The sequence below is a fragment of the Heloderma suspectum genome, chromosome 4 (assembly GCF_057233095.1).
Source record: "Heloderma suspectum isolate Gila_16-S chromosome 4, 16-S_ref, whole genome shotgun sequence".
NCBI lineage: Eukaryota > Metazoa > Chordata > Lepidosauria > Squamata > Helodermatidae > Heloderma > Heloderma suspectum.
In genome coordinates this window covers 161,320,841-161,342,499 of record NC_139461.1, presented here as the reverse complement: position 1 = coordinate 161,342,499, position 21,659 = coordinate 161,320,841, and the positions used below count along the sequence as shown (strand labels likewise).

General features: G+C 47.4%; 1 protein-coding gene across 3 annotated transcripts in view; it reads left to right on the top strand.

The window, feature by feature from the left end:
* The window catches only part of ALOX5 (arachidonate 5-lipoxygenase), a 108,490-nt gene that overhangs the window by 3,798 nt on the left and 83,033 nt on the right, over positions 1 to 21,659 (top strand). Inside the window, exons 2-3 of one of the 3 annotated variants that reach the window (XM_084854841.1) lie at positions 5 to 666; positions 18,215 to 18,413. In XM_084854841.1, the coding sequence (XP_084710967.1) occupies positions 517 to 666; positions 18,215 to 18,413 (349 nt within the window). In that variant the 5' untranslated portion in view covers positions 5 to 516. Of the gene's footprint in view, positions 1 to 4; positions 667 to 14,574; positions 14,935 to 18,214; positions 18,414 to 21,659 lie in introns of those variants that run through there. The other 2 variants (XM_084854840.1, XM_084854842.1) reach the window with 2 other exon arrangements.

Below are 21,659 nucleotides of genomic sequence, written 5' to 3'. Positions count from 1 at the left end.
TCAGCACAACACAAAAATAAAATATAAAAAGAACGAGGAAAGGGTGGAATAGAAGGGGACCGCCCTCCACCGTGGCAGCCTCCAAAGCGGGGAGTTGTCGGCGCTCGCACCTAGGTCTCCTGACCCCCTCGCAACGCCCGCAGACAGCCGCTCCCCGCCCGCCGGCGACAGGTGAACTGAACGCGGGGGCGAGCCGCCACCGGCCCTCCGAAAGCGATTCTGCCAAGGGCCTCTTCGGGAGGAGGGCGCCGGCTTCGTTGACCGGGCGGCAAAGGCAAAGCACCCCACTGCCCTCCCGCTTCCCGCCGGTGTGGATGGGCTTGCCACGGAAGCGCAGCGGCTCTGCGCGTCGAGGAGGTTGCTGCTCCGCCCCAGAGGCCGGGGGCTCCGGCCCGGCCCTCGCACCGCGGGGCCTGGGCGTGTCTGCGGCTGCCCCGCCCCGCGGAGGAGGCCCGGCCTCGCCCAGCGAGACGGCGCGGGCCGAGCAGAAGCCCGCGCGAGGCTCCGGGCGCCGCCATGCCGTCCTACGCGGTGACGGTGGCGACGGGCAGCCAGTGGTTCGCGGGCACCGACGACTATATCTACCTGAGCCTGGTGGGCTCCTCTGGCACGAGCGACAGGCACCTGCTCGACAAGCCCTTCTACAACGACTTCGAGCGGGGCGCGGTGAGTGGGGCGGGCGCGGGCTCCGGAACCCCCGCGCTGTGCGCGCAGGCGGCCTGCGCGGCGGCGCCCCAGCTTCGCCTCGGCGCGAAGCCCCGCGTGCCCGCCGCTCCGCGCCGCGGCTCCACCACTCCTCGTGGGCGCCGCCGGCCTTCCCGCGGAGCTCCGTCTCGTGGCCCGCCCCGCGCGCCTCCCCATGTCCAGCTCCTCCCGTCAGGGCGCGGGCTTTTGCGCCCAGGCGGGGCAGCCACCGAGGCCCCGGCGTCTCCCGGAGGCCCTCCGGCACCGCCCGGCCGCTGCAGGGGCGCAGCTGCCCGAGAGCTCGGGCTGTCTGACCCGCACAGCGGTGCCGTCTCCCGTCCCGTCCTCAGAAAGCGGGCGTCGCCGGCCGCTCCCCGCCCGCTGAACAGGCGGGCTGTGGCGCCAGGGACAGCACCTCCGCCGCCATGCGCGCGCGCGGCTCACCTGGGCGTCAGGGCGGGGCGCAGCACGCCCGTTCGTGAGCCCGGCCAGCCTTCTCCTCTTGGGCGTCCTCCAGGTGATGGACTGGAACCCCCGTCATCCCCAGCCAGCGCTGGTTGGGGCTGATTGGAGCCGTAGCCTGACGCCTTTGGAGGTCCCCGGCGGGGAAGGCTGGCCGGAGCGGGCGGCTGGGCAAGAGGCGGCGCTCCCGCGTATGCCTGCTCGCCTGCGCCTGCTGGGTGGCAGGGAGGAAAGGAGGGGCGCCCGCGGGGCTGCCTGGCAGGAGCCGCTGCCTGCTGCGCTTGCTCGCCCGCTCGTCCTCTGGCCAGCGCGTGGGGGAGACGGGCCCCGCCGCACTGCCCCGAGGAGGAGGCCCGCGTGTTCGCGCTCAAACCTCACAGCCGCAGAGCCCCGAGGGGGCAAGAGGGTTGCAAGCGGGCGGAGCAGGCAGTGGGGAAGGAGCCGCCGGGGCTGCCGCCTCTTGCGCCTTTTCGGGGGGGGGGGTGGCACAGGAGCTGGGATTTGGCCCCACCACCCGGGCGGGGCGGGCAGGCACGCACGCTCCTATAAGGAGCACGCATGGCTTCCACTTGCTCAGTCCTCAGTCAGGTGGGCAAGTGTCAGTGGAGGCTTGTTAAAGCCTAATTACAGTGGGGTGGGGGTGCTGATAGGGAGGGAAGGGCTAACCATTCCCTCCTCATCCTTTCCACTGCCCCTGAAAAATCAACCCTCCCTTGCTGCATTTAGGATTTTAAAATCCTTCATTGATGTCAATGGAGGCTTTAAAAAAGCCTAATTGCAGTATGGGGGACATTTTGGGTGGGACTGCCTGGGAGGGAAGGGCTGACTCTTCCTTTTCAATCCTGCAGCCCCCCCCCCCCCCAATACTGCCTCCCACTGCATTTAGGCTTTCAAATAGCCTCCATTGGTGCAAATGGAGGTTTTTGAAAAGTCTCATTGAAGCATGGGGTCAGGGGAGGGTTGCTGCTGAGGCTGGATGGGCTAACCCTCCCTTCCCCAACCCTGTGACACACCTCCCCCCGACACAATTGTCACCCCAGAATCAGGCTTTAAAAACCTTCATTGCTACCAGTGCAGGCTTTTTAAAAAGCCTGATTGCAGTGGGAATTACGTGGTGAGTGAGTGAATGGGGTCTGAGCAATTATGTTGGGCTTGCATGCCAGCAGTGGGATGTCCCTGCCCAGTTTGGAGTGTGGTCCCACCCATTGCTGGCATGCATCCCCTGACATATTTGTGCAGAACCAATTTGGCTCTTGGGCTGTAAAAGGTTGCCCACCCCTGATGTAATCACCCTTGATTATGTAATCGGATAACCTAATAAACAACCACTAACATTAGATCGTTCTATAAATAAACATACTGTTCATATGGTAGCATAGTGGTATACTAATTATAATGACCATGATTACACATCAGCACAGAAGACTGCCAATTATATACCACTGATATCATTAACCAAGAAAGACTTATTTGATACTCAACTCTGTATTAATTAGATGTAGATGGAAATTCTTGGCAGGGTTGCCAGCTTTATAACCAGCCTCTGCAACTATGCTTTTAAGAGCAGAATGAGATGCAGACATTAGTAGATGATTGTAGTTCACTTCACACGTTATACAATATGAAAGGGATCCAAGAGCAGAATGGAAGTTGGGCCCCACTCCCAATGTTGGGCCCCACTGTTGGTCATGTGTAGCCATTCCTTTGCAGGTGTCCTTGCTAAATGCCTGGATGTCAAGGGGGTGGGGCTAGCAGTGCAGCATAGTTCAAATCCTTCCTCTCATGGACTCACTTGATACATATAATGCATGAAGGGGGCTTTTGTTTATCTCCGTGTTGTGAACAGCTTCCCCTGCTGTAGATCAGGGTGCTATTAAAGGTGCAGGAGTAGGCCAGGCTGTGTTGTTGTTTGCTCCTGGTTGGCAGCTCTAGGTTCTGGGAAGGCCAGGAGTCCCCAGTATCTACTCTGAGGTCACTGCAGAGATGCACATCCACCCACCCCTGTTCACAAGCTGCCCTCTCTCTCCTTCATAGCTTCTTGCCTCCCACATGCCAGCAGATGTTGGTGATTGTTAGTCTCCCTTCTACATATGCTCTGTAGCTTCCATCACCATAGCACCTGCTTCCTCTGAAGCCATTCAAATTTGTGGTGGAATTTTTAGATAGCAAAATCCTTCTGGGCGTTTTTGCATGTCGAATATTCCATGAGAGCAACCGATAAGAAAGGTCATATCTGCAGGGACATTTGCTTCATAGGTTTGATTGTTATCATGTTGACCATTAGAAGCACCCTTCTGGCCGCGGGGCACAAGAAGCTTGATTGGAAAATCAGAATTGTGGGGACATGCTGGAGTAAACTGTAGTTGCTTGGATTTCCCACAGCAGCACACATCTGAGTAATTGGGCACATTTGTGTGATCACGAGGTCCAATGGATGAGCCACGCTGAGGAGAGGGTTAGGGAAACAATGGGCCGCCCACACACGACCATTCAACCATGCTGCACAGTGAGGTTTGCCTACCCTGCCCCCTACGGAGTCCTCCCGGCCCAGCAGCCTCACATCCCAGCGGCCACTGCAACAGAAACGGGATCCCGGTGGCCACACCAGCTGTTGCTAGATGATCTCGGACATAGAGATCTGCGGAGTGGAGCGGAGCAGCGTTTCTAGGTTCCCACCTCTGTGCTTGGTCCCTGTTACTCCCACATGCTCTCCACATGACATGGTAAGCCAGTGCATGGCCCTTAACCCCTACTGCAGAGCGTGGTTTATGACGGTAGGTAATTTACCTATCATGGGCAGGGAGAACACACACACACCCGCCAACACATTAACCCCTTGTGGGTCACTCCTGGAAGCTACCCACCATGTGTTAGCATGTTGTCTGAACCCAGCCATTATGCATGAGGACACTGCAGTGTAGGTGCAGTAGAATCTAACATTTATAGAACCCTCATTGTGTTCTAGCAGTTGGATGAATGACAGAGGAGAGATTCCATCCTTCAGTGTAGAAGAGGGGGCTTATATAAGTCCTGAACCTAGAGTAGTATTATGGGAATATTTGATATGCTCCATTTTTAAGGTGTGTCATACCACAAGATTCTTTGGGTTTTTTGTATCAGACTAGTATGACTACTCTTGTTGAATTGGTATGTTGTGTACACATTCTGTATGCATTCTTCTTTTCTAGTTTGGCCCCCGCATGCAGAGGAAGGGAAAATTTAGTGGGGGAAGCAGTTGGAGGGAAGGTTGAAACCTCTCCTACCCATGCCCAGGGGGCCTAATTTGTATCAGCAGCCCACATGCTTACTTGGACATAAAAAATAAAGTGAGGCTTATCTGCACACCAAGTATTTACTGTACTGTGCCATTTAGCCCATAGTTCCGCTTCTTTGTCTACTTTTGTTCCTGTTACTGTACAGATAATTTCATGAGTCTTCTTGCATAATATCCCAGTTCCCCATCTCAATTAACTTGTCCAGTGAACAATGTTTAAATGTTTTGAAAAGCAGGACTTCGCAGTTCAATTGAGAATGTTTTGCCTTTTTCGGATTAAACTTAGTTTTAGAATGTTTCCAGGTGAGGCTTTTATCACCTTGCCTCATTTATGGAACTTTACAGAGGGTGGGTGGGGGGTGGGGTGTCCAGATGGCATCATCTTCTGCTCAGAGCCTTCCTATGTTTCCCTACCGCTACTTCTGCTTTTTTCCTTACCATAGAAAAAGGACAGAGTTGCTGCACAATGCCTTCTTAACTGGCTTATTCTTAACTAATTATTTCTTAATATAGGTTCATTTTGTGTCCAGCAAGGTATATTTCTATTTGAGACATTGTAGCACTATTAACCACCTTCATGGATCACTGCCTGGTTATGGCGAAGGGGCTTGCGTAACTCAGTGAAGCCATAAGCTATGCCGTGCAGGGCCACCCAAGACGGATAGGTCATGGCAGACAGTTCTGACAAAATGTGGTCCAGTGGAGAAGGAAATGGCAACCCCCTCCAGTATTCTTGCCAAGAAAACCCCATGGAACGTATCACAAGGCTAAAAGAGATGACGCTGGAAGATGAGCCCCTCAGGTCGGAAGGTGTCCAATATACTACTGGGGAAGAGCAGAGGGTATTTCCAAGTAGCGCCAGAAAGAGTGAAGCGGCTGGGCCAAAGCCGAAAGGACACTCAGCTGTGGATGTGTCTGGTGGTGAAAAAAAAATCCGATGCTGTAAAGAACAATATTGTTTGGGAACCTGGAATGTCAGATCAATGAATCAAGGTAAGCTGGAGGTGGTCAAACATGAGATGGCAAGATTGAACATCGACATCTTGGGAATCAGCGAACTAAAATGGACAAGCATGGGCGAATTTCATTCAGGTGACCATCATATCTACTACTGTGGGCAAGAATCCCCTAGAAGAAATGGAGTAGCACTCATAGTCAACAAAAGGGTGGGAAAAGCAGTCCTGGGGTACAATCTCAAAAACGATAGAATGATCTCAGTACGAATCCAAGGCAAACCATTCAACATCACAGTAATTCAAGTCTATGCCCCAACCACTGATGCCGAAGAAGCTGAGGTTGATTGGTTCTATGAAGACCTACAACACCTTCTAGAACTAACACCAAAAAAAGATGTCCTCTTCATCATAGGGGATTGGAATGCTAAAGTAGGAAGTCAAGAAATAACCAGGATAACAGGCAAGCATGGCCTTGGTGTACAAAATGAAGCAGGACAAAGGCTAATAGAATTTTGCCAAGAGAACACACTGATCATAGCAAACACTCTTTTCCAACAGCACAAAAGGCGACTCTACACATGGACATCACCAGATGGTCAATATCGAAATGAGATGGATTATGTCCTTTGCAGCCAAAGATGGAGAAGCTCCATACAGTCAGTAAAACCAAGACCTGGAGCTGACTGTGGCTCAGATCATGAGCTTCTTATTACAAAATTTTGGCTTAAATTGAAGAACGTAGGGAAAAGCACTAAACCATTCAGGTATGACCTCAATCATATCCCTTATGAATATACAGTGGAGGTGAGGAATAGATTTCAGGGATTAGACCTGATAGACAGAGTGCCTGAGGAACTATGGACGGAGGTCCGTAACATTGTTCAGGAGGCAGCAACTCAATCCGTCCCAAAGAAAAAGAAATGCAAGAAAGCCAAGTGGCTGTCTGATGAGGCTTGACAAGTAGCTGAGGAAAGAAGGGAAGCGAAAAGCAAGGGAGAAAGGGGAAGATATATCCAACTGAATGCAGAGTTCCAGAGAATAGCAAGGAGAGAAAAGAAGGCCTTCTTAAATGAACAATGCAAAGAAATCGAGGAAAACAACAGAATGGGAACGACTAGAGTTCTCTTCAGGAAAATCGGAGATCTCAAGGGAACGTTTTGTGCAAAGACGGGCATGATAAAGGACAAAGAAGGCAGGGACCTAACAGAAGCAGATGAGATTAAGAAGAGGTGGAAAGAATACACAGAAGAACTATACAGGAAAGATCTGAATGTCCCTGATAGCCATGATAGTGTGGTCACTGCACTTGAGCTGGACATCCTCGAGAGTGAAGTCAAGTGGGCCTTAGGAAGCATTACTAACAACAAAGCTAGCGGAGATGATAGTATTCCAGCTGAGCTATTTAAAATCCTAAAAGATGATGCTGTTAAAGTGCAGCACTCAATATGCCAACAAATTCGGAACACTCAGCAATGGCCACAAGACTGGAAAAGGTCAGTTTACATTCCAATTCCAAAGAAGGGCAATGCCAAAGAGTGTTCAAACTACTACACAATTGCGCTCATTTCACATGCCAGCAAGGTGATGCTCAAAATCCTACAAGCTAGGCTTCAACAGTATGCGAACCGAGAACTACTGGAAGTACAAGCGGGGTTTCGAAGAGGCAGAGGAACTAGAGATCAAATCGCCAACATTCGCTGGATCATGGAGAAAGCAAGCGAATTCCAGAAAAACGTCTATTTCTGCTTCATTGACTATGCTAAAGCCTTTGATTGTGTGGATCACAACAAACTGTGGCAAATTCTTAAAGAGATGGGAGTACCAGACCACCATACCTGTCTCCTGAGAAACCTGTATGAGGGTCAAGAAGCAACAGTAAGAACCAGACATGGAACAACCGAGTGGTTCAAAATCGGGAAAGGAGTATGACAAGGCTGCATATTGTCGCCCTGCTTATTTAACTTATATGCAGAGTATATCATGAAAAACACCGGGTTGGATGAATCACAGGTCGGAATTAAGATTGCCGGGAGAATTATCAACAAACTCAGATACACAGATGATACCACCCTAATGACAGAAAGCGAAGAGGATCGAAACAGCCTCTTGTTAAGGGTGAAAGAGGAGAGTGCAAAAGCTGGGTTGAAACTCAACATTAAAAAAACTAAGATCATGGCATCTGGCCCCATCACTTCTTGGCATATAGAAGGGGAAGAAATGGAAGCAGTGACAGATTTTATTTCCTTGGGTTCCAAGATCACCGCAGATGGTGACTGTCTGACCATGAAAGTAAAAGACGCTTGCTCCTTGGGAGGAAAGCTATGGCAAACCTAGACAGCATAGTAAGAAGCAGAGACATCACCTTGCCGACAAAGGTCCGTCTAATCAAAGCTATGGTTTTCCCAGTAGTAATGTATGGCTGTGAGAGCTGGACTATAAGGAAGGCTGAGCGCCGAAGAATTGATGCTTTTGAACTGTGGTGCCGGAGAAGACTCTTGAGAGTCCCCTGGACTGCAAGGAGGTCAAATCAGTCAATCCTAAAGGAAATCAACCCTGAGTGCTCATTGGAAGGACAGATACTGAAGCTGAAGCTCAAATATTTTGGCCACCTAATGCGAAGAGAAGACTCCCTGGAAAAGACCCTGATGCTGGGAAAGATTGAAGGCAAAAGGAGAAGGGGACGGCAGAAGATGAGATGGCTAGATAGCATCACCGATGCAATGAATATGGACTTGAGCACGCTCTGGGAGAGAGCGCAGGACAGGAAGGCCTGGCATGCTATGGTCCATGGGGTCACGAAGAGTCGGACACGACTGAACGACTGAACAACAACAAGCACTACTAGCAGAAATTAAATTTCTTATGCTTACGAAATGCTATACATGAACCAAGGCATATAATATTTTCTAAATGAGAAAAAGATTTTGGCAAAAGATGGAGAAGAATTACAATGCAGACTGACTGGAAGTGTTAGCCAAATGTTCTTCATGGGAAATGATCCAGGCTTCTTAAACAGTTCATGACCACTTCAATTATCCAATTATTTATCAAGCATAATAACTATTTCTAGTACCTCTCTCTGGTAAAGAAATGTTCCTATTTTGCTTTTTAGGAAGACTTCTAGTATGATCTATTTAACTATTTTTATTTCAGAAATGTATATGCTGCCTTTCAGTGTAAAACCCTTGCAAGGCAGCTTACGTTAAAACCATAATATCAGTAAAACCACAATATAAAAGTAAAACATTAGAATATGATGTTAAAACATCAGCCGTTAAAACAATACTTCTGATGAATACACCTGATGAAGTGGACCATACTCCAGGAAAACTCATGTCATCATACATTTGTTAGTCTTTAAGGTGCCACAAGACTCTTGTTATTTTTAGCAGAGCACCACCCATTAAAAAGCCGCTTGAAATTAAAAAGTCCTCAGGATCCATTTAATAACCAGTAGAAAAGGGGACATACGTATCTTCCTAGGGAGAGAATTCCACAAACTTGGGACAACTATCAAAAGGCCTTCTCTTTTCTGTCCACTGATCTAATAGATCTCCGTGGTGGGCCCCTGATCGGGTCTTCTGAGGCCAATCTCAAGGATCAGGCAGGCTCATATGGGTAAAGGCAGCCCTGTAAACAACCTGGTCCCAAACTGTTTAGGGCTTTAAAGGTTATTACCGGTGCTTTAAATTGAGCTCAGACATGAATAGGTAAGCAATGTAACTGGCACATTATAGGTGTCATATGGTCCAGCCACTTGGCAGCTTCATTCTGAACTACCTAAGCTTTCCAAATCATCTTTAAAGGCATTCCCCCTGTACAGTTGATTACAGTAGGGCATGTGTAACTGAGGCAAGGTCTACTTCCTCTAGATAGGTTTGTAGTTGGTGAATCAATGCAAGCTGATAAAAAGCACTCCTAACTACTAACTCCACCTGCATCTCCATAGACAGTGACTGGGTTCACACATCATGATAGTCAAGGGTTGAGTGTGGGTTGATGTTCAACTGTGAGTTGTTGTTGAAACATGGGTTATTGTGTTGTCTGAATCCAGCTGTGATAGCAAACCATGGTTTGTTAACCATGAACAACCCACAGTTTACAACCCAACAACAAACCATGGGTTCTCTTCATGGGTTGTTTGTGGTTAAGAAACCATAGTGTGTTAGCATGGCTGGGCTCAGACAACACAGTAACTCACGTTTCAACAAAACCCCATGGTTGAATGACAACCCACACTCAACCCATACGCAACACTTGAGTGTAGGTTGTCATGCTGTCTGAACCCAGTGCATTCTCTGCAAGGTTTAATTTTTGCAAACAAGCCACCCTGAGAACCCATGGGTTGCTGTAGGGTTGTTCATACCCATAGTTAGTTATTGTGTCATCCAAACCAGGGAGAGCGATTTTATTGTGGGTTGCTAGGATAAACTACAGAGCTGCTTGGCAAAAGCAACCTCACCAGTGCCACCCCCTCCTTCGCCAGTGACAGCCCTTCCACCAATGCTGAAACGGCACTTTGGAAGGACCGTTGCTCATTTGCCACCTTTTTTGTTGTTGTTGCCTCATAAATGCACAAATGGGGTCGTAATTTTTAATTACTAGTAGTAGTTTTGTCAGTCTTTCGCAACAGTGCAGATTCAGTTGTCCAAAATGTGTAGTCTTGCCTAGTCAATTTCCTTATATGTTTCAGTTGTCAAAGGGAGCACTGAAGTGAAGTAGGTAACATACAAGAACATTGACAAGATGAGGCTGCATGTAGGCTAATTTGCACACCGTTGTGAAGGTTCCTGGGGGAGAAATAATAGTAAGAGAAAGGAGGGACCCAGTCGTGCACTTCAGAAGCACCAAAAATGGGGGAAAGGGACAAATGGAGTAAGTGCACCAAAAGGGTGCACAACACCTCTCCCTTGGCAATGTGATCCTCTTGCTTTTAAGTGTTGAACTGACACTTTTCAGTGTGTCCCCCCCCTTTTCAGCACTTCCCTGAGTCTCCAGCTACTCCTGAAAGGGAGATATTAACTCCCCCTCTCCTTTTCACGGCTCCTTTTTGGAGCAGGTACTGCGCTTTAGTGGATGTGTGCAAACTGCCCTGATAGTTTTTCAAAAAATCCTAAGAAGGGAGCTGCTTGGGACGGAGTGAATAGGGCTCCAGGGGAAGAGGCGGGTGTAAATATTGCTGGTGCAGGTGCCCCATTTGCTCCATCCCATTCAGCCACCCTCTAATGGTGTGTTTTTTTAAACTGTCAGGAATATTTGAGGATATTTAAAGGCTGGGAAGTAAATGGAGGGGAGATTTGCACACCTGAAGTTACTGCTCTGTTACTGCAGATGCACAAGTTTCCCCTGCATTTACTGTTTGGGAGATTTATACACATCCACTGAAGTGGAGTAACCATAGCAGTAAGTGCTCCAAAAAGGAGCAGTGAAAAGGGGAGCGGGGAGTTAATATCTCCCCTTTCTGGAGTAGCTGGAGAGTTGGGGAAGTGCCGAAAAGGTGGGGACACTGAGAAGTGTTAGTTCAACACTTAAAAGCGAGACACTTACATTGCCAAGGGGACGATATGGTCCCCCCTTTTGGTGCACTTACTCCATTTGGGTGCTTCTGAAGTGCACTACTGGGTCCCTCCTTTCTTTTACTATTATTTCTCCCTCGGGACCTTCTCAATTGTGCACAAATTAGCCTACATGCAGCCTTGTCTTGTCACTTTCCTTGTATGTTACCTACTCCACTTTGCTGCTGTCTTTGACAGCTGAAATGTACAAGGAAATTGACCAGGCAAGGTTATACATATTGGTCAGTGTAACTGTGAAAGACCAACCCCCTCAAAATGATACCATTTGCGCATTTTTGAAGCGCCATTTTTTTTTCAAACCAGGGAATGAAAGGGGGTAGCATTTGGGAGGGAGAGGGGCGCCAGCATGAGGAGACAAGATGGGTTCTGCCACAAAGGCGCCTGGGGTAGTGCTGGAGCCAGCTGGAGGACTGAGGGGGAGAACAAGCCACGGCAAGCCCAGTTGTCTGTCAGGCATACCATGGGTGGTTCTGCAAACAGACAACCCACCATGGCTTATTCGCAGGATGGCTTAGCATGACGTGCAAACCTGCCTAGCATTGAGTCCAGGAGAACCCCAAACTGTGAACTTGGTCTTTCAGGGGTTTTGTAACCCCATCCAGCACTAGTTTCACTCTTCTGTTCAGATCAGCATAATTCCTAACCCACTATATCTCTGTTTTATTTGGATTAAATTATATCTTATTCACTTTCATCCATCCTAAAATTGTCTCCAGACACCTGTTCAGGACTTCCACAGCCTCCCTGGGACCGGTGGAATTATAGAGCTGAAAGAGTCCTCAAAGGTCATATAGTCTAACCCCCTGCTGATACAGGAAAGTTACTACTACAGCATTCCTGATAGAGTGACCATCCAGCCTCTGCTTAAAAACCTTTTAATAAGGGAGAGTCTACCACCCTAGTGGTACATCCTAACACATGATGTAACACATCAGTAACACATCCTACTTCAGAAGTGCATCTCAACTGTTTTTAATGTGAAAATGGGGAGTTGGAATTGAAGGAAACAATAGGGATCATCTTATTCTTATTCTGAAGGCCTGCATGACTCCTAAACCATATTTTGCAAGGGCCACACAAACTGTGTTGCCACACACTGCCCTCCCTCTCTAGCAGTCATGCCATTTTCTCCTGCCTCTCAATAAGAGGAGCCCTGCTGGTTCAGATGAAAGATCTGCCTAATAGTGGTGTGAACTGTTCACAAGATTTGGTTCAGGCCCCAGTTCGGAGAACTTGAAAACAACCTGGTTTTGCCTTGAGCTTGGTGGCTAACATGTACACCCTTCCCCAGCACAACAGCCCCCCATGCCATTATGCCTTCTCTCGGTTGCCGGATTCCTCCATACACCTCTGGTGTGAAAGCTCTGTTTCCTCTGTATGAGCCAGTGGAGTGAGCGAACTGTGTTCTGAGGGGCGGGTAGGCATGCACTCCACCTTGGCTCCTCTGATACCAGAGGTGAACCATCTGTGCCTCTGCCCTCTACACCTGAGCCAACTCTTTCTCTCTAGCTGCTCTGTACAGGAAGGGCATCACTGTTTTGCTGAAGGAGGTGTGGGATGATGGCATGTAATATACGACCCCAGTCTCCATCAGGCACCAGAACCCAGCAAACTCCACCATACTGAATGGCTGGTAATCCAGTACCAACATCTCGCCAGTGTGATTGGTGATCTGTGGTGATGTTGAAAACCGCCAACTTGTGGCCCCAACTACCCCATGATCCCCATAGTGACCTGCTGAGGCTTCTGCTTCTTGGGGTGGGGGAGGCCGACGGGGTCCCCTTGCGCTCTGTCTGCCCTGCTACACCAGACTTGTCCTTGCCACCTGACATATCCGCCTCTAATAGGGCAGGCTGGTGCTGCCTCCGCAAGTGGTGGCATAGTTTCCAGGGTTCCTCCCTTGCTCAGAACTGTTCTGCAGTGCAGACAGGAAGCATGGCTGGGATCTGCTGCCTGCTCGAAGTGATTCCATATCATGCTTTGCTTCTTCTGGGTCTCCTCTACCACCACAGAAATAGGGGGAATCAGAGTGGGCACTGCTGGCATTGGTTCTTCTGCCTGCTCCTCCCCAGTGCTCCACACAGAAGCGCTGCCACTGCCTCCTCATCTGAAAGAGCTGGTACGGCTGTGAAATCAATCCCTCTCCTGTGCAGACATGTCCACCACATTAGAGATCTCTTCAGGCATGTTAGTGTCTTCACTCTTCTACCAGCAGAGCTGCCACTGGCCAAGATTTAGCCTTCTCACCTCCTTTACAAGAACAGCCCCCTTTACAGTGGGAGTGTGCTGACTTCCTCTCAGCCGCCTTGGGACCAGGGTGAAGCTGCGGTGTCTGCTCCAAACTGCTCTTGCCCATAAGTGCTGGATGTTTGACTTTTGACTCAGTTGGGCAAGGGCAGTGCCAGCAGCAGCTCTGCCTCTGCGGGGCCTGTCTCCCCCCGCCCCATAGGTCACACTGTGATTTGCCACCACCATGAACTGGTTTCATAATGTATTTGTAAATATGTATCACATACCTTATTCATAGAAGTGAGTGCTCGTGCACACTAGGTCACTTCCAGCAGTGTAGCTGTGTGTGTAAAATCAAATTCACACACAACAAACCACACCGAAGTGAGACAGAACAGTGATGTATATAATAATAACCACCCTGGCACTACTTCTGCTGTATGCTGAAGAACAAATATTCATCTTTTACATTATAGGATTTTTTTAAAGGAGCCCAGCACTGGCTGACCTCATGTACTTTCCACCCAGTGTTGTTGGGATCCTAGGATGTACCATTCTTAGCTCAATAATTAATCTATGCCTGCTTTACATATATATAAACAGCTGGGATCGCAGGATGACGGAGTCTTTAGATCATGGTAAGAGCCTTGCAGCAAATAAAGCTGTACATTACTGGATTAGGGCTGTTCTACACTTCATGTCTTCTGATGTTCTCACAGAGAATGACAACTTTCAAGTAACATTTTGGCCACCCAGATTAATCCTGGATCAGTAGTATTTCATAGTTAGTATAATTATTTTCTAACGTGGCGAACTTGGCTGTTTGATGGTATCAGATGTGGTTTTCTTGGTGGTAGACTGCAGCTATCATGATGTGATTGCTTGCTTTCATGAAATCTTTATCACAGTCTTTTGTCACATGATTATTTTTTATCACTTGCTTCATCTCCTTACAAAAGGAAGTGGACCAGGACTTGATTTAAAAAAAGAACAATCAGTAAAAACAGCTTCATACAAACAAGTGATCACATGATTTTATTTACTTATTTATTTCTGTACTGCCCAATAGCTGAAGCTCTCTGATAGCTGTAGCTTATTCTGCAGAAAACAAAAGAGGCTGGTGCATATATTATGGCTGTCACATGCAGACCACTTTAGTTCCATGTGCTATATCCACAAAATGAGACATTCATGTGTAGCAGTGGCACATGATGTATCAGGCGATCTTCTATATACCATTGCAGATAAATTAAAGGTCCGTACAAACATGAGGAAGAATCTCTATATTTGAGCTGTTGCACATGAATGCTTTGTGGATACAGTGCCCAAAGTTGTTTTCACACTTGCCACTAAAAGTGCTATTAGGCCATTCATATGAACCTGTTTTAATACATGTGTGAATGCTGCTAATGCAAGAGAGCAAGTAGAAGAGTATTTTTAATTTTTTATTAGTTTTTAAAAATACATATTCTTAACATTTTGTTTTAAGGCATTTAACAAACGACTAAAGTGTGTCCAGACATTGGGCAAAGGACTTCCTAGGATATCTAGCCACACAAATACTAACAGAAGAGCCACATCTTCACATATGAATCTGCCAGTTCTTTCAAGTCTTCAAAGCCTTTCTTTGGATCTCCTCACAGTTTGGGGAACAGCAGAGGATGTCTCAGGGCCCTTTTCATGGTGGTCTGGACATTCTGATACTCCCTCCTGGAGCTTTCTTCCTCTCCTGGCCTTCTGGCAGCCACTGAAGGTTGTTTTATTTCATTTTTTAAAATATGTAATACCATCAGTGCACATTACCTTATTCATATTTCTTTAACATCCAGTAGATACATGGTTTGTTTGTTTTTTACAAGAAATATCAGCTGCTGAGCACTTAATTTGTTGAAAGACAAGAGGGAAATCTGTTGTTGGAAAACCAAAGTGTGATTAGTGAGAGTAAAATAGATATTAATGGCCAGTGGAAAAAAATATAGTTATAGATGATCTTAAAATAACTATAGTCAAGGGGAAGAGAGTTTTAATAGGACCAGTTACTAATTATTGCTGATTTTACTGTTTTCTTCAGATTCACATAATCATTTCTTATACAAAAAGCGAAGGTAAGTCTTCTCAGTTGTAGATCAGCCACCATTCTCCTGTCAGCTTCCTGTGCCTTTAGTAGTTTGTTATAGGAATAATCATTCACATCAGTCTTTATCTGATAGAGTCAGCTTCAAAAAAGGGGACATTTGAGAAGGTCTGAATGCATCTGGCCTATTCACACAGATCCCCTCCTCAGCTGTCTCAGAGTATGTTATGGCACATGTACATGGAAGAGATAATTTATGTGCAACTGTGAATCTGTGATTGCAGTTTGTTTTAAAGTGCTGTAAGGATGTTCTCCAGGTTTGCAAGAAAGACACCTGTAGTTATAATCTCTCTCTCTGTTCACAGGGATCTAGGATCCCTCCAGCAGATTTTATTCAGAGGCAGATGTCAGCCCTACCACCGTAACTTTCAAATCACTAGCCTAGATATGGGGAATGTGTGGCCCTCCAGATGTTTTTGGACTGCAACTCCCATTATTACTATTGGTTATGCTGGGGCTGATTGGAGTTGCAGTCCAACAGCATCTGGAGGGCCACACATTCCCCACCTTTGCACTACAGTATTGCAGACGCTTCGCTACAAAAAGGGAAGAAAGCCGCCTTTGGCAGCTGGGCTGAACTGAAAGTAGCCCCTGAAAGGGTTGGATATTCAAGAAGAAAGCCAAGAGCAAAAAGCATGGATGGGGGACATATGGGCCTCCAGATGATGTTGGACTACAATTCCCATCATCCCTTGCCATTAGCTATGCTAGGGCTGGAGGGAGTTGCAGTCCAAAAACATCTGAGGGCCACACGTTCCCCACCCCTGGCACAAAGGGTGCCTCTTAAATGGACTCCCCTTGGTAGAGGACAGAGGGGGGTCTCCATGAGCAATTTACTCTGAGCTGGCTGTGTCTGGAGGACCTTAAGGATACATGATGTCATGCCATCCAGCAGCCACCCCGGAGCTTATCAGGGAAAAACCGGATTTCCTGAGATTGCTTAAAGTCAGTTCTTTTCCTCAAGTCAGGTTCTCCCTGGTATAGTTGCTGTGGGCCCCAACCCCTGCATTGAGCTCCACTATGCCCAGGGCTGTGCCTTTCATCATGACCCCAGTCAAGGGGTGTTTCCTGTCCCTGCACAAACCCATTATTGTCTACTCAGAATAACTCCCACTGTGGTCAGTGAGGCTTGTCCCCTGAATCTGCACATCAGAATGTACAGAGATTCCCCCCGCAATTGAAATAGCACATTTTAAAGCACCAGTTCCCTAAAGGCTGTAAAGCGCTTTCTCAAAGCTGCAATTCTCCCTTGTTTGGTTTATTGCCATTCGGAAGTAACTACTTCCACCTTGGATCATCCTGGTCCTGCGCAGCATTGGGTTAGAAAGGGGGCTTTTCCTATCCCTTTGTTTCCCCTCCCTCTCTCTCCCAGAACAAACATATGTGTGTCTACTTGGGAGTAACACCCATTGTGGTCAGTGAGGCTTGTCCCCTGCATTCCCAAGATTCCCATGAATCAAAATAATGCATTTAGAGAGCCTTAATGTCAAAGCTTCTGAGCTTCAGTTGATCACAGCAGGGCAGCTAGAACATCGTGTTCCTTTCATAATTGGGGGGCGGGGAAGAGAGAGAGAGAGAGAAAGAGAGTGATAAAAACCTCCCAGGATTTTATCAAAGGAGAAAGGGGGGGAAGCCTGGGCGGGATCCTCTCTTATTGGTTGAGCCGCCCCTGCCAGTCAGATGATGTTCACTGCAATCCCCCTCCCCACCAGGAAGTATGTTCTGTGAAGCGACTGCGATACACTTGCTCGTGGAGCCCTGTGCAGCCCAGAGCCAGCTCCTTGAAAAATCTGGGTAAGCCACAATTGGCTTCTCTGTCTGCCTCCTTCCGTTGTTGTGGAGAACCCCCCAGAGGGAAGCCCACTAGTGGGCAAAGGAAATCACAAGCCAGCTTGCCACAGGGCAGAGGGCTGGATCCAAGAGTTAAAACAGAAGTGAACCTCACTGGTCATGTAAGAGGTAAATCAGAGGGCAGGACCTGTGCATTTTCCATGAATCCAGCAGGTGCCAACATCTTCAGTATTTTGAAATATCAGAAATCAAAATAACTGAAAGATAACACCTTCTCAAGCTAAGTCCCCTCCAGTTTTCTCTCAAGCCTGTACTTTTTTCATCCTGATTTTCTCAAATTTTCCACTGATCTCTCCTACAAATCTCTTGTGAGTAAGAAAATGCCACTGCTGGGGACAGTGTAACCCCCTGAAAAGCTGCTTCTGGCAGGAATAGTTGCTGTCTTATGTCCATTCTGAGCTCAACTTCTGCCACTGCACACACAGAGAGGGAGAGATGTTGCCTCTGCCCGTTTTTCCCCCTTCCCTTTTTTGCCCTCTCTCAGTGCGGCCTAATCACCACTGCAGTGTGGGCCAGAAGGTAAATGCAGGCAAATGAGAGGAGAAAAGAGCAGCAGAAGCATCTTATTCTCCCCCTGCACACACCCCTGCTGCTGCCGCCTCATAACCAGACTTAGGGCAGGTGGCAAAAGGCAGCTGCCACTTGCTCTCCTGCAAAAGGGAGCAAACAAGTGTCAGTTGCAAGGAGTAGCCACTGCTGTCTCTAATTGTTCACCTGCCCACTCCCACTGCGCTGATTCCAGTTGCTCTTGTGCCTCTCCTACTGCATGCTTTCTGCCAATCCTACCTGTTGCACTGCCCAGAGGAAGAACTAGCGAGAGGAGATGCTGGTTGCTCATGCTTCTGCCTGTTCATTTGACAGAGCAGAGGGAAGGAGGATGGGGCTTACCAAATACATGTTGTTAAGGGGCCCTCATAACCTGAAATGGGCCCAACCCAGTGTAGTTGCACTATACAGCATATTATATGGGAGCATTAAAGAATGTAATTTGGATGTGGCTGCACTTTGTGATCTTCAGTAGATCACAGCCTATATTTTCTTCTTCCAGGTTGATACTTATGATGTGACAGTGACAGAAGACCTGGGGGAGATCCAGCTTATAAAAATTGAGAAACGGAAGTACTGGTTTCCTGATGATTGGTATCTTAAGTATGTCACTGTGAAAACACCAATTGGTGACTACCTAGAGTTTCCATGTTACAGGTGGATTACAGATGAAAAAGAGGTGGTACTCCGAGATGGACGAGGTAAGTGCTTTGCAGGGTTTGTTACATAAGGAGCTAAACTGAGAACTGCTTTAGCTTCAGTTGTCAACTTTAATCCAAGGTAACCAGCCATGGGATATTGGATTCACATTGGTTGCTCTTGGATGTAATGATAAACTATGGCTTAACATTATGGATCAAGCCTAGGTGCACCTTGGGTTCATGCACCCAATGCTATAAAACTCTAAAAATTAGTCAGAAGCAAAACAGAAGCAAAATAGTACATACCAATGACTATTCAGCAGCAGAAGAAAAAGGGCCAAAGACCTGGGTGAAAGGGTGGACAAAAAACTGATGATTTAAAAAAGCAAACACACACCAAACTCAGATTTTAAAAATTTAAATTGGATTTTATAGCTTTTTTTAAAGTCTTAAATAAAATACTAAGTGTTTCTCTCATTTTTTAAAAATAACAGTTACAATTAAATCTCATCATAAACATGCTAAACCTACACTTAAAGTCCCAAAGAAATGGAAAGAAAATAGAAGGTAAGATTGTCCAGTATGCATCTGCCTATATTTCCATACTTGGGTTGCAATCCCATAACCACTTGTAAGAATGAAACAGTGTCAATAATACTCTATTTAAGGTACAATCCTATGGTCACTAGACAGTATCTAGATGGCCATAGGACAGAGCTCGGAGCCAGGGTACCATCCAGCCTCCCCCCGCCCCACTCCAATGAGCTGCAGCTAGACAGCCGAAATTGTCTGTCTAGCCACAAATGCATGGCAGCTGGAGCGCAGAGAAGAGGATCCCCTCCATGCTTCACCCACCCTGCATTGGATAGTTGGCCAACTCCAACTTCAGAGGTAACCAACTATCCCCACAGGATTGCGTCATTAAGTTGTAAATTAACATGGTTTACTGGTCAGATTTGCACCATTGTTCAGAAAATATATGAAAAAGTTTTAATGGGAAACTTGACTTAAATCAACCTTTTTTTCTTGCTGCTTTAAATCGTGATTTAAATCAGTCCACCCTGCAGTCTTAATTAACTGGCAAAATAAAGCTACTGAATTGGCCCCCCACCTAATATCCCACCTAATATCTCCATAGTGATAGGCCCTCCACCTCTTATCCCACCTAATATCTGTAAAAGTCAGGATGGGGTACTTGGGTTGTCTTAATGATGAGGATATATTTGGTTTGGCCAGTTTCTTTTAACGTTTAACGGATGCTAAATTGTAGGCAATAGGCAAAACAGAATAATAGAAATCGAAAGACTGGTGAAAACCTTCTCATGTACTGCCAAATGCCTGGGTGTAGAAGAAAGTCTTAATCTGGTGCCAAAAGGATAATAATGTTGGTGCTACGCGGTAATTGGGGGGGCACCACTGAAAAGGCCCTCTCCCTTGTTGCCATCGTCTGAACCTCCTTCAGAGGAGGCAGCTGGAGGAGGGCCTCAGATGACAATTATATTGGTATGTTAATAACGGGAGAGGCGCTCAGTCAGGTATTTCAGTCCCAAGCTTTGTAAGGATCAAAAGCAGCACCTTCAGTTGAGCTTGGAAACATACAGGCAGCCAGTGCAAAAGGCCAAAATTGGTGGGATGTTCTTTTGGTCCTTGCTATCAATCTGGCTGTCACATTTTATTCAAGCAGCATTTTCTGAACCATCTTTGAGGGCAGCCCCACATAGAGCGCATTGCATGAATCTAGCCTGGAAATTTACAGAGTATAGATGAGTGAGGCTAGGTTTCCCTGTCCAGATAGGGATGCAGCAAGGCCACTAACAGAAGCTGGTAGAAGCTACTTGGTGCCACTGAGCCTTCAGAGACAAAGAGGACAACAGGAGAACCCCCAAGCTATGAACCTGCTCCTTCAGGCAGAGTGCAACCCCATCCAGAACAGGTTGAGCACCCTCCATCCAGGCAGAAGAACCACCCACAAAAAGCATCTCAGTCTTGTCTGGATTGAGTTTCAGTTTATTAGCTTTCACCAGTTCATTGTCACAGCCAGGCACAGATCTAGCACATCCACAGCCTCACCTGATGATAATTAAAAGGAGAAATAGAGCTGTGTGTTATTCATCATACTGATGACAACACCCTCCAAAACTCCTGATTACCCCACTCAACTGTTTCCTGTAGATGTTACATAGCATGCGGGACAGAATTGACCCCTTCAAAACCCCATAGTGGAGAATCCACAGGGCTGAGTAATATCCCCCAGCACTGTCTTTTGGAGCCAACCATCCAAGTAGGAGTGGAAGGACTGCAATGCAGTATCTCTCACTGCCAACTCAGACAATTGCCCCAGAAGGGTACCATGGTTGATGATATCGAAAGCTACCAAGAGATGAAGGAGAATCAACAGGGTCACACACACCCTGTCCCTCTCCTGACATAGGTCATCATACAGGGCAACCAAGGCTGTTTCCATGCCAAAACCTGGTCTGAACGCCAATTGAAATGGATCCAAATAATTTGGTCTCATCCAAGAGCATCTGGAGTTGGTTGGCAACCACCCACTCAAGGACCATGCCTGGGAAAGGAACATTTGCCACCAGCCTAAAGTTGTTGTTGTTGTTATATTTATTTATATCCCGCCCTTTTCCCAATACTGGGACTCAGTTGTTGAGATCGTCTGGGTCCAGGGAGGGTTTCTTCAGGAGTGGTCTCAGCACCACCTCTTTCAGGCAGCTCAGGACCACCCTCTCTCGCAAAGAGGCATTAATCACCTCCCAGCCTGCTAGTTCCCATATAAGCCAAGAGGGATAGGGATCCCCTTTGGCTCTTAAATAGCTCCTAAACTACTGTCTGTAAGTCTCCTCAGTTATTTCATATTTATCCAAAATAGGTGCTTTTATTTTCTCATAGTTTAAGGCATCAGCATTATTAAGAGACTTGTTTGGGCGGGACCTGTTAAATGAAGATCTAGCAGAGATTTTCATTGTTGTCTAGGCCATTGGGCCACTCTGCCACATGCTCAGAGGTATTAGATAAGTTTTTGTATCATCATCCTTGGTCAACTTTGTCACACTGGAAGTTTTATTGGGTGCTGTCAGAGTGGAAACTGAGCCAATAGAGCCCCAGAGCAGTTCTGATTCTGAGGAGGAACAGCAATCCGTGGGAGAGGAGCTCGCTCATCTCTCACAAGCACAGCAGCTGGCAGAGATTCCTCCTGCCAGCATTCCTGGGGTAGATAGTGACCCTGGCAGTGAGAGAGCTGCAGGGGGGCTTGCTGGACGCTCGGCGCAAATGCAGGGAGCGACGACAGATGGA